The following is a 12,607-nucleotide window of genomic DNA, read 5'->3' as shown; positions in this document are numbered from 1 at the left end:
CCTGAGGCTGCATTATTGATTTCAAGACCTGCTGCAGGTTGGAGAGAGATTGGGAAGGATGAAGAATTTCCTATTATTTCCTATTTTTGGCACAGCCACTGAATGTCCACCCCTTCCTTGAACTGAGAGAGCTCCCAGTTATTAACCATCTATAGTAGGAGTCTGTGGAAGTCTGTTTGAAAAAGGGAGTTCCATGGCTAAAAGTAACCTCTCATTGCCCAGCTGAGGGAGAGCTGGGAATCCCTCACCAACCAAGACCTTTCTCAAGTGACAACTTGTCACTGTCCCCTACTTTAAGGTCTTAGATAGTACTTTCCAACAGGGCTCTCTCTGGATATTTATCATTCCTTCAGATTCAGCCAGTAAACCCGAATCAGGGTGGCATTACTTTGTGGCTAGTCCCATTACTCTGGACTCCCACAGTACACACTGGGGTCGATGCCAGCCCTAGCTGCTCTATTTCACTTGTCAGATCCTTCAAGTAGGCCTTACTAGCCAATACACTAAGCACATGTGTTATTTCAATAAATTTAAAAGTACATTTCTAGCCTTAGATCGTCTATGCTCAGTGGCCACATGTGGTTAGGTAGCATCCCAACTGCACAGCACAGAGAATATTTCCATTATCACAGAAAGTTCTGGACTGTACTGATCTACACAACAGGTACCACTAAGAGTGCGCCGTTCAGGCTTCAACACTTGTCTTCATCCTATCACATTTTAGGTGATGGTTTGAGCAACTTATAAAGCCAGGTCAAATCTGCTTAGTTACCTGAATTTCCAGGTTGGAGACTGATGTAAACTCCTGTAATAACCACTCGGGAGAAGGGTGGGAATGGGCAAGAAGGAAAACCCGTCATTTCTCCCATGGTAATTATGGCTGGAGGGGGTTGGAACCTTTTATTACTTTTCTGCCCATGTCGCACCCCCACCCCAAGCTGCTTAGTTGGGCATTCTTTGATCTGGGTCACGTTTCTGGCCTCTTCGCACAGTCCTTCCCTTTAGCGGTTTACGGTTGCAATCTTAAGCAATCACTCATTTATCATTTTTGGGCCTTGCAAATGCCCTTCAAAATGTCAGGCCAGTTTAAGAATCGGCTCAAAGGTCACCTCCACCAGCACCTTCCCTTACTCCCCTCTGTGAGCTCCCATGGCCCTCTAGCTGGGGCAGCTTACCTTTGGGTATTCTCTTGATGGGGTTACCTGGACTGGTCTTGCCTCACACACCAGATGGGCTTCTTGAGGGTAGATGTGGCAGTTGTAAAAGATCAGTCAGGTCTGATACTCCCCAGATCAAGACTGGTTAAGATGACAGAAAGTACTGCTGTGAGACTTCCAAAGGCTAGATCATAAAAGGCAACACAGCTTAACAGCTGGTTTGTTGAAACATGCAAGCTACACATGCTGGTATTCCTTGTGTCACCATGTCGAAACACCACCCTGAAGCCACAATCTGTGAAGCCCAAACCAGCTTACACAGATCCTGAAACTACAAGCAGAGAGAAATGCCTGGCCAGTCTAACCTCTTGCTACTCTGGCTCTAGCCACGGTAACCGCAAATGCACCAGATACAGTGAGTCTGGATTGCCAAGTAGAGCCTTTCCTAAATTCCCAGTCCACAGAAACCATGAGAGAAATGATTACCGTTTGAACCTCTAAGTTTTGGGGTGGTTTGTTCCAGAGCAGTAACTTACAACTGTTTCTGATGCCTCCATTACCCACGTGGGGCTCCATAAAAAGAAGGGAATTGGTCCAGGAACTCCGGGTTCAACATTTAGTTTTAAACTTTTCTTTGGACCACTTTGCTTTTTATGTCCAACTTTAAATGTTATTTAACACAATGTGAGAAGTTCTAGCCAGAGCAATTAGGAAAAGGGAAAGGAAAGGAAGAAAGGAAGAGAAAAAGAGAAAGAGAAAGAAAGAAAGACTAAGTCCTGAAAGGAAGTAAAGCTGTCAGTCCTGTCAGTCTTGGCAGATAATTGACATTATATATAGAAAACCCTAAAAACCAAAAAATGTTGGAACTAATAGATTCCATAAAGTTAGAGGACACAAAGCCAGTATTCAGCAGTCTTTTGCATTTCTGTACACTTGAACTACCAGAAAGAGAAATTAAAACTTTCCCCCTTGCAGTGGCATCAGAAAGAACAAAATAGGAATAAATTTAAACAAAGACATGAAAGACCTGTACAATGAAAACTCTGAGATTAACAAAGGAAATTGAAGACAAATAAATGGAAAGATACTACATGTTTACAGATTAGAAGATTATTATTAAAATATTCACACTACCCAAAACAACTTAGAGAATCAGTTCAGTCTCTCAAAATTCCGATGGCATAATTTAAAACAATCCTAAGGGGTGCCTGGGTGTAGCAGACCAACTCTTGGTTTTGTCTCAGGTCAAGATCTTACAGTTGGGAGACTGAGCCCCTCATCAGGCTCCCTGCTCAGCGTGGGGTCTGCTTAAGACTCTCCCTCTCTCTCTCTCTGTCCCTCTCCCCACAACCAAATAAATATCAAAATAAGAAAATAAATCCTAAAATGTATGGAACCCCAAAGACCCCAAATAGCCAACACAACTTTGAGAAAGAACAAAGCTGGAGGCATCATGCTCCCTGATTACAAACTACATCACAAAGCTATAGTAATCAAAACAGGATGCTCTGGATCAATAGAACAGAACAGAAAGTTTAGAAATAAAACCGTGGGTGTATGATCAGTTAATTTGTGACAAAGGTGGCAAGAATATAATTGAGAAAGGACCATCTCTTCAGTAAATGGTGATGGGAAAATTAGATCACTATTGTAAACCACACAAAGATTAACTCAAAATGGATTAAAGACTTGAAACCAATAGGCTGTAAGCTCCTTGATGTTAATCTTGGGTGATTTTTTGAATCTCACCGCAGAAGCAAAAATGAACAAATGGGGACTACATCAAACTAAAAAGCAAAGGAAACCAACAAAAAAAAAAATGAAAAGGCAACCTGGTGAATGGGAGAAAGTATTTGCAAATCATATCTGCTAAGGGCCTAATATCCAAAATATATTTTAAAACTCCTATAGGGGCACCTGGGTGGCTCAATTAAGCATCTGCCTTCAGCTCAGGTCATGATCCCAGGGCCCTGGGATCAAGCCTTGAGTCAGGCTCCCTGCTCAGCCGTGGAGCCTGCTTTTCTGTTTCCCTTTGCCTGCCACTCCCTCTGCTTATGCTCTCCCTATCAAATAAGTAAATAAAATCTTTAAAAAAATAAAATAAAAACTCCTATCACTCGGGATGCCTGGGTGGCTCAGTTGGTTAAGCATCTGCCTTTGGTTCAGCTCATGATCTTAGGGTTCAGCAGGAAGTCTGCTTCTCTCTCTCTCTCTCTCTGCCAGACCCTCTGCTTGTGCTCTCTTCTTCTCTCAAAGTCTTTAAAAAAAAAAAAAAGAAAAGAAAAAAAGAAACTCCTATAACTGAATAGTCAAAACAAACTAAAAACCCAACTAAAAATTAGGGGATCTGAACAGACAGGTTTCTAAAGATACACAGATGGCTAACAAATAGATGAACAGTTGCTCAGTATCCCTAAAATGCAAATCAAAACCACAATGAGATTAACACCTTGTACCTGTTACAATGGCTGTTAGCAAAAAGACAGCAAGTGTTGGTGAGAATGTGGAGGAAAGAGAACCTTTATGCTGTGTTGGTGGGAAAGCACACTGGTGTAGCTACTGTGGAAAATGGTGTGGAGGTTCCTCAGAGGTTTAAAAGTAAAACTACCAGAAAATGTGTATATAGATACATGTGTGTATCTATATATACATATAGATAAATATCTTATGTATTTTGTCTCTCTCTGTATTTTTTCATACACACACACAATCATAATGAAGTACGATTCAGCCATAAAAAAGAACGGAGTATTGCCATTTGTGACTTGGATAGACCTTGAGAGCAAAGTCAGAGAGCGACAATTAACTGTGTGATCTCAATGACATGTGGAATCTGAAAACCAAAAACAACCGTGCTCACAGATACAGAAGACCAGCAACAGACCAGTGGTTGTCAGGGGTGAAGAGTGAGGAGGGGGGAGGTGAACTGGGTAAAGGGAGCCGGAAGGTGCAAATGTCCAGTTATAGAAGAAGTCATGGGGCAGTGATGTAGAGCATGGCAAAGACAGCCAGTAGCGGACGCCCGCCTTGTAGACCGTGTCCGTTCGGCCCCACAGCGCCGCAACAAAGGGAACATCGCAATAAGGTGAGTCAAATGAGTTTCCTGGTTTCCCAGAGCACATAAATGTTTACACTGTAATCTGTTAAGTGTGCAACAGCTTTATATTTAAAAAACGGACATACCTGAATTAAAAAATACCAGCCATCATCAGAGCTTTCAGCAAGTTGTGATCTTCTTGCCAGTGGAGGGTCTTGCCCTCAAAGTTGAGGGCTCCGGACTCATCAGGGTGGTGGCCGCTGAAGGCTGAGGCGGCTGGGGCAAGTTCTTAAGACAAGACAGTGAAGTCTGCTCCATTAGTTGACTCCTCCTTTCACAATTTCTCGGTAGCATTTGATGCTGTTTGACAGTGTTTTGCCCACAGAATTTCTGTCAAAAGTGGAGTCCATTCTCTCAAGCCCGGCCACTGCTCTGTCAACTGGGTTTACGCACTCTGTAAACTCTTTGTTGTCACAGCAGCAGGCTGCACCGCATCTCCACCGGGAGCAGTTTCCATCTCCAGAAACCACTTTCTTTGCTCATCCATAGGAGCAACTCCTCATCTGTTACAGTTTTATCGTGAGATTATAGCAATTCAGACACATCTCCAGGCTGCCCTGCTAATTCTAGTTCCCTTGCTATTTCCATCACATCTGTACTTCCTTCCTTTGCTGAAGTCTTGAACCTCTCAAAGTCATCTGTGAGGGCTGAAGTCAGCGTCTTCCAAACTGCTGTTGCTATTTTGAGCTCTTCCATGAATCATGAATGTTTTGTTTTTATTTAAGTAGGCTCCGTGCCCAGGATGGAGCACAACATGGGGCTTGAACTCACAACCCTGAGGTTAAAAGCTAAGCAGACACTAAGAGTTGGACACTCAACTAAGTGAACCACCCAGGTGCCCCACAAATATTCTTAATGCCATTGGAAATGGTGAATCCTTTCCAGAAGTTTTATCAATTAACTCTGCCCAGATCCATCAAAGGAATCCCCATCCGTGGCAGCCATAGCCTGACGAGATGTATTTCTTAAATAAGACTTGAAAGTTGAAATGACTCCTTGACCCATAGGCTGTGGGGTGAACGTGTGTTAGCAGCTTGAAAACAACACTCACGTTACTGTACATCTCCGTCAGAGCTCTCGGGTGACTAGGTCAATGAGCAGCAGTATTTTTTTAAGGTATCTTTTTTCTTTTTGAGAGAGAAAACACTTGCAGTAGGGAGAGGGAGAAGCAGACTCCCTGCTAAGCAGGGAGCCCAACATGGGGCTTGATCCCAAGACTCTGGGATCATGACCTGAGCCGAAGGCAGATGCTTAATGACTGAGCCAGCCAGGCACCCCGAGCAGTAGAACTTCAAAAGGAGTCTTTTTTGGTCTGAGCAGGAGGTCTCAACAGTGGGCTTAAAATTAAGTTCAGCAAACCATGTTGTAAACAGATGTACTATCATCCAGACTTTGTTCCATTTACAGAGCACAGGCAGAGCTGATTCAGCAGAATTCTTAAGGGCCTAGGATCTTCAGAATAGTATGTCAGCACGGTTTCAACTTAAAGTCACCAGCTGCCTTAGCCCGGAGCAAGAGAGTCAACCGGTCCTTTTGCAGTTTGAAAGCCAGGCATTGACTTCTCTCTCCTTTCTAACTCTGAAAGTTCTAGAAGGCATCTTCTTCCAGTAGAAGGCTCTTTCATCTTCATTGAAAATCCATGGCTTAGTGGAGCCAAGTTCATGATGAACTTATTAGCTGGATCTTCCAGACCTTGCTGCAGCCTCTGCATCAGCACCTGCGGCCTCACCTCGGGCTTTGATGTTAGGGAGACGGCTTCGTTCCTTAAACCTCAGGAGGCAACCCCTGCTAGCTTCCAGCTTTCTCCTGAAGCTTCCTCACCTCTCCCAGCCGTCACAGAACTGAAGGGTTAGGGCCTTGCTCTGGATGAGGCTTTGGCTTAAGGGACTGTTGTGGCTGGTTTGATCTTATATCCAGACCACTGAAACTTTCTCCATGGCAATAAGGCTGTTTTGCTTTCTTACCTTTTTTGTGTTGACTTGCCTAGCACTTTTCATTTCTTTCAGGAACTTTTGCATTCACAGCTTGGCTGTTAGGTGTGAGAAGCCTAGCTCTGGCCTGTCTCAGCTTCTGACAGGCCTTTCTCACCCATCTCTAGCTTTGATTCAAAATGAGAGATGTCTAACTCTTCCTCTCACTTGAGTACACAGAGGCTCCTGCAGGGTATTAATTGGCCTAATTTCAATATGTGTCTCGGGGACAGGGAGGTAGGAAGAGAGGGAGAGAGATGGAGGCATGGATGGGTCCATGGACCAGTCGGAACACAGACCAGTTAGGGTCACCATCTCACATGGGTGTGGCTCATAGTGCCCTAAACACAACGGTAACATCAAAAATCACTGATCACAGATCACTGCAACAAAAAAGAAGTTTGAAATACTACGAGTATTACCACAAGATGACAGAGACGCAAAGTGAGCAAATGCTATTGGAAAAGTGGTGCCAAGAGACTTGTGTGATGCAGGATTGCCACAAACCTTTGTAACAACACATTATCTGTGAAGCACAATTAAATGAAGTATGTCCATACTATATATATGCCTATACTGTGTATTTGAAAGCTGCTGCAAGAGTAGATCATACACATTCTCGAAACAAGAAAGAATAGTTCTGTATGTACAGTGATGGTTCTTTTACTGTAGTGATCATTTTGCAATATATATAAATGTAATACATTAATGCTCCCTATTATCAAAAAATTGTTACTGTTAGGAAATTTATATTAGATGCCTTAAGAAGTTACATGACCTTCAAAAAGCAAGCAGTGCAACAAAATAAACCTCTTCTAGAAAGGAATTTTAATTAGAGAGTTAATTAAGAAAACAAAATGCAAAAATGGTAGGCTTTCCACAGAGAAATATATTTATTTTTTCTTTAGAATTTGGCTCAGAACAGTAACATAAAAATATTTACATTAAAATAAATTAATGTGATTAAGCATATGTAATAATTATGTTGGAATATATTAGCCTTTTCGTGAATTTAATAAAAACTAAGATTTGGTTTTAGATTTAGTACCATCCTTCCAAATATTTGGTATAAAACTTGGTAGCAATGCACCTATCTAGTGGACAAGCAGTCAGAGATGTCGCCAAGGGACAACCAATGCCCTTCACAGTCTGCTACCTCCCCTGGGGCGCTGATGGCCAAGCGACCAGCTTCCTTCCTGGGAATCACTGTGGAATTTTTCAACAATAACCAGGATGTGGAGATTATTTCAGGGCTGGTGGAATTCTAGGAATCAGCCAACCTATCTTTTCACATTAACCACCAGGAAGGAAGTGGCAATATAGATTCTTTCACTTTATTTTGTATGCTAACACCAAAACAATGCAAACCTTCAGGTTTTCCTAAAATTAAAATCTGAAAAACATGCATATGCTTTTTTAGATCATCTAAAAGTACCCATAAAAACCTGTCACTGGACCAAATACTGTATTGGCAAAATGTCCACAGCATAGAGAAATATTTGATTAAGTTTATCATTGAAGGACAGCATCAAAGACAAATTGAGTCAGTCTTACTGAAGCTGTTGGTAGTATGAAGTAAATCAAGATATATTCACATTTTGCAAGTTTCTTATCTGAGGGGTTGTGTGGCATAGCAGAAAAGCACAGAGGGACCTGGGATCAAACCCTGTTTCTAAGACTCACTAGCCACAAGGCTTTAGGTAATCACTGCAGCACATCAGGACTTAGTTTGGGGCTGTATAAAATGGAAATGAGGACATCTACCTCCCAGGTTGTGCGAATTAGGAATTATGTATATGAAGCACCTAGTTCAGAGCCCGGCATCCAGTAGGCACTTAACAAATGGAGGGTCTTAGTATTTCTTCTAAGTTAAAATTGATAGTAAGAACCTTGGCCTTTCTATCCTGACACCAGTGAAAGCACAGGATCTTATTTAGCCAGAATCCAGCTTCACAGATACGAGCTCCACAAGTACTCGCTTAATGGATACTCCAAGGTCGGACTCAACATTAGCAGGAAAGGTTATTGAAGGGAGAGGTATCTGTCGGTTGCAAAGATCCTTTGGGGATGGTTAATCTCCTTGCAGAGGCTGTAAGTCCTAGTGGCTTCTCAGCTGTCCTTAAGAAGATAAGGACAAGGTCAAGAAGGTGACTCATTCAGATCCCTAAAGTTGCTCAAGATTCTGCAAGGGTAATAAATAACAGCATTAAGCAAACAACATTTGGGGATGACAGAGGTGTCCAATGTCTTGACTGCAGTGATGGTTTCACAGGGGTATACATATGTCAAAGCTTATCAAATTGTGCACTTTTAAAAATACCTCAGGAAAGCAGTTTTTTAAAAAAAGTTTACTCAAGCCTTTCACAGTGAGATTTCCTTCTGTTTCCTGACCGGATCCCTTTTTGCAATCGGAGTTTAGGGCCAGAGGAGGAAGGAAGAACGATCTACACTCCAGTCTTAAGGCCCCGCCTCAGGCAGGGCCTGTAGGTCTACATGGCCCGTCTAGTAGCAGAGCCCTGAGGCGTCCTTGTCTACTGTCACAGCAACTTTGGCACAGAAGATTGTGACTGGTGCTTAGAGGGTTTGAGCTGAAATGACCCCAGAAGGAGCAGCATCTACAAAAATGAGGGTTGGGAAAGGTGGCTCCGGAAGAGGAGACTAAAAGCAAAAATTTAACTGCCGAAGTCACCTGCCAAATACCAAATTTAAATACCAAATCTGCTTTTTAAGAAATGCTCGTCTAAAAGACAACCTGATTCCACGAAGAAGCTCAGAGTCTCGGTTCTGGGTGCACCCCTGGGAGGCCTAGCAGATCCTGCGAGTCGTGTAGTCCAGAACCATGCTGGCGGCACCGAGCAGCGCAGGGTCCACCAAATCCGACACCACCACATCCACGTCTTGAACCGAGGACAAGGCTTGCTGGCGGATGACGTCTTTGACGATGTGGATGTAGTGACTGGCTAGGACTCCAGATAGGATCACAAGGGAAGGATTTATGGTGTGGAGGATGTTCACAACCCCAAGACCTAAAGCCGTTCCAGCTACAAGAAAACAAAACCAGAAAGTGAATCTTGAAAGTCAAATCAACCTGGGTGGCTCAGGTCAGAACTGGACTCCAGCCAGCACTGGGCTCCTTGCTCAGTGGGGAGTCTGTTTGTCCTTCTGCCTGTACAGCTAGCGGGCTGTACTCCCCCTGCTAGTATACTCTTTCTAATAAGTAAAATCTTTAAGAAACGAAACAAACAAACAAACAAAAAAACCCCACCACAACAAAAAACCCGCCAGAGCATGGTAGAAAAGGGTCAGCAGCCCAGAATACTTAGTACATTCTTACTATATAACAGAAAAGTGGTGGTTTTAAAAAGATGTGTGATGTATTCTTTTTTTTTTTTTTTTTTTTTTTTTTACTTTTTAAGGATTTTATTTATTTGACAGAGAGACGAGAGAGAAAATACAAACAGGGGAAGTGGGAGAGGGAGAAGCAGGCCTCCCGCCAAGCAGGGAGCCCAATGTGGGGCTTAATCCCAGGGCCCCAGGACCGTGACCTAAGCCAAAGGCAGATGCTTAATGACTGAGCCACCCAGGTGCCCCAAGATTTATTCTTAATATTAGAAAATGAAGTTATGCTTTAAAATTTTAAAAGCTGGCTATTAAAAAATAAAAGCTAGGTATACTATATACTATACCATATGATCTCTACTATGTTAAAAAAAAAAAAGCAAAGACTGGAAGGAAATGTTAATAGTTTGTCTCTGAATGGTTAAAACTTGAAGTGATATTTTTTCTTACTCTCCTATAAGATGAACAAGTAGTTTAGGACAAGTAGTTTATTCATAGTCGTAAAACGAAACAAAAAACCTGCTTAATAATGGCAGTGCTGCCAAATACCTCAAATGCCATTCCCTTTTTCTCTCTCAGAAAGCAGGAAAACACCTCCGAACACACATTCCAGAGAACACACATTCCAGAGCGCTGGTCCCGAGAGAAGCTGGGTGTGTTCGGGAGCCCTGGGCAGGCTGAGGGCCCGCCCATGGCAGGGCTGCCCCGACCAGAGCCCCACCCTCACCTGTTCTCAGGATGCTCTGGGCCTTGACGTTGCCAAGTTTTGCAGCTTGGATGAGATGGGCCGCGCTCACGGCCTCGTCTTTCGGCACTGACATCCCTTCCACCAAGAGCAGGTCCTCTGAGCAGAGGAGAGAAGCAGCAGTCATTAGTGAGCTGTGGCATCCCTGCAGGGGGCCGGGCTGAGAAGTCCGCCTGCACCCGCGGGCAGCGAGCCGTCCCACCAGAGCCTCCTAGCCAGCCCTCGAGCTTCCCACTTCTCACTTCCCCATGCAACACAGATTCGTCTATTTCTCTCCTTCCTTGATCCATCCCAGGTGCACGACCTGTCACCTGCAGCCCCTGCCATTCTACAGCAGCGCCTAAAGCACTGACACGGACAGGAGTTCAGTTGCCAGCTCGGCCACGACCCACAGCACAGCCCCATCCAAGTCACATCACCTCTGGAGCCTTCTCTAGAAAATGGGAGTAACACCACGTACCCTAGCAGGATTATTTGAGGAACTATAGGAGATCATGGACAAAAGAAGACCTCAGTCAAAAAAAGAGCCAGAGTCAGTGCTCACTCAACAGTAAGGGGTCGATCTCCCTCCTCATCTGCTATCATGCTTGGGCTCTGATGAGAGCAAATCCCAAACACGCAGGCTGCTATCCCGCCCGCCCCCGCCCTGGGGTCTCCTCACAGCTGCCCTGCCAGCTCTCCCGCATTCCCTCTCAGGGCTCTTCTCAGCTTCCACCACCTCAAACCTTCTACCCCGTCCCCACCATCACGAGATCTCCGGACTGCTGACCTCTCCAACAGAGAACCCCACGAGGACCCCTTCCTGCCCCTGCCTAAAAAGACATCTGTGATCTGCACACCTTCACGCTCCCTCTCCGTCTCTCAGGCCTGCTGCCCAGGCCCTGCAGCTCATCCCCCCGCTCCTCAGGAGCCCTGCGCGGGGGGGGGGGGACGGGACTCAAGCGCCCCTTCTCTCCAGCTTCACTTCCATCCCCGCCGCCTGCAGGCGCTCACAGTCTCCCTGCCCTCAAAGCACTTCTTCCCTCTCCCTCAGTGCAGTCAGGCTTCTGTTCCTGATACTGAATCCGCTCTTTCTTAAGATATGAATTTGCCACCAAGGGAACAAAAACTGGTTTCTGAGACAAAAAAGAAAAAAAAAAGCTTATTCTTTTTATACAAATAGTACATAAACACAAACAGATAAACAGTGGATATGTGGTACTGAAGCAGCATGTGTGGGGGCCAGGATTAGGCGAAAAATGTCTGAGAAGGCCCCTAAGGGAGGCTAATGATAAAAATGAAGTTGAAAACAAAAGTTTTTCAGGGTTTCAAATGATGTCCTCATGGCCAAAGCCATTAAGAACTCTTCTGATTTTCTCTTACTCATAAGCAGCGCTTGACATTCCAACTACTCCCCCACCCCACCCCGCCTTGAAACTCTCCCTTCGGCTTCTGTGATTTTACCTTTTCCTGATTTTCCTTTTTGCCTGTTAAATGCTGTTTTACAGGATTCCACCCCAGACTCTTGCCTCCCTCCAAATCTCATGCAGAGATTTAACTGACACCTCAGTGCTGATGATTCCCAAGTCCCCACCTCTAGCCCAGTCCTCTCTCCTGAGCGCCAGAGCCCCATAGCCAGCTGCCGCCTGCACATCTCCAGTAACGTCCCACAGGCACCCAACCATCCCCTTCTGCCACAGCTGGTTCCTCCTCCTATATTCCCAGCCCATCCAACCAGAAAACCAGAAGTCACTCTAGAATGGCATCATCTAAAGCTACTCCACTCAACTAGTATTTTTCTCCCTGAAAACAAAGAGTTCAGTTTCATGAAGAGTCTAATTTAATTCAGATCTGACCATGGTTTTTCCCCCCAGAAGTCTTCTCCATTGGCTGCTGGTCTTCAATGTCTTTTCCATTGGCTGCTGGTCTTGGCCTCACCTCTTCAATGCTTAACCCTATGTTGCCCTTTATGCACCCACAGCACCATTTCCCAGGCTTGAGAGCATCCTGGGCTCATCCCAACTTGCCCTGCTAATTCTATTTAGCCTCTCTCAACCCCAGAGAGCACCCTAACACTCCCTTCCCTGTATGAGGAGGGCAAAGAGGGAACACTGGTGTCCTTATGTGCATCTACATTTCCAGGCCAGCATTCTCAGCACAACTGACGCTGTATTATGATGACAGTAAATGACTCCCTCTTGCATTAGACCAGAAACAACTAATTCAAATAGACTTCTTGGAGCTCACAACTGTAATGTGTTAATCCACTTAGTGCTTGGGCTAGGGGCTGAGAAGACAACAGTCAAATCTTCCCTGCTGT

The 12,607-nt window shown here is 44.5% G+C and overlaps 1 protein-coding gene across 1 annotated transcript in view; it reads right to left on the bottom strand.

Annotated features, from left to right (window-relative positions):
• Nucleotides 1–7,093: 7,093 nt before the first annotated feature.
• Nucleotides 7,094–12,607, bottom strand: part of GNE (glucosamine (UDP-N-acetyl)-2-epimerase/N-acetylmannosamine kinase) — a 44,953-nt gene continuing 39,439 nt past the window's right edge. The window contains exons 11-12 of the mRNA XM_059142872.1: nucleotides 10,291–10,407; nucleotides 7,094–9,265 (exon numbers count right to left, since the gene is read on the bottom strand). Coding sequence (XP_058998855.1) covers nucleotides 9,030–9,265; nucleotides 10,291–10,407 — 353 coding nt within the window. The 3' untranslated portion in view covers nucleotides 7,094–9,029. The remainder of the gene's footprint in view (nucleotides 9,266–10,290; nucleotides 10,408–12,607) is intronic.

Source organism: Mustela lutreola, chromosome 12, assembly GCF_030435805.1.
Source record: "Mustela lutreola isolate mMusLut2 chromosome 12, mMusLut2.pri, whole genome shotgun sequence".
In the NCBI taxonomy this organism is placed as follows: Eukaryota; Metazoa; Chordata; class Mammalia; order Carnivora; family Mustelidae; genus Mustela; species Mustela lutreola.
Note: the sequence above shows the minus strand (reverse complement) of the source record. Positions and strands in the feature narration are given on the sequence as shown.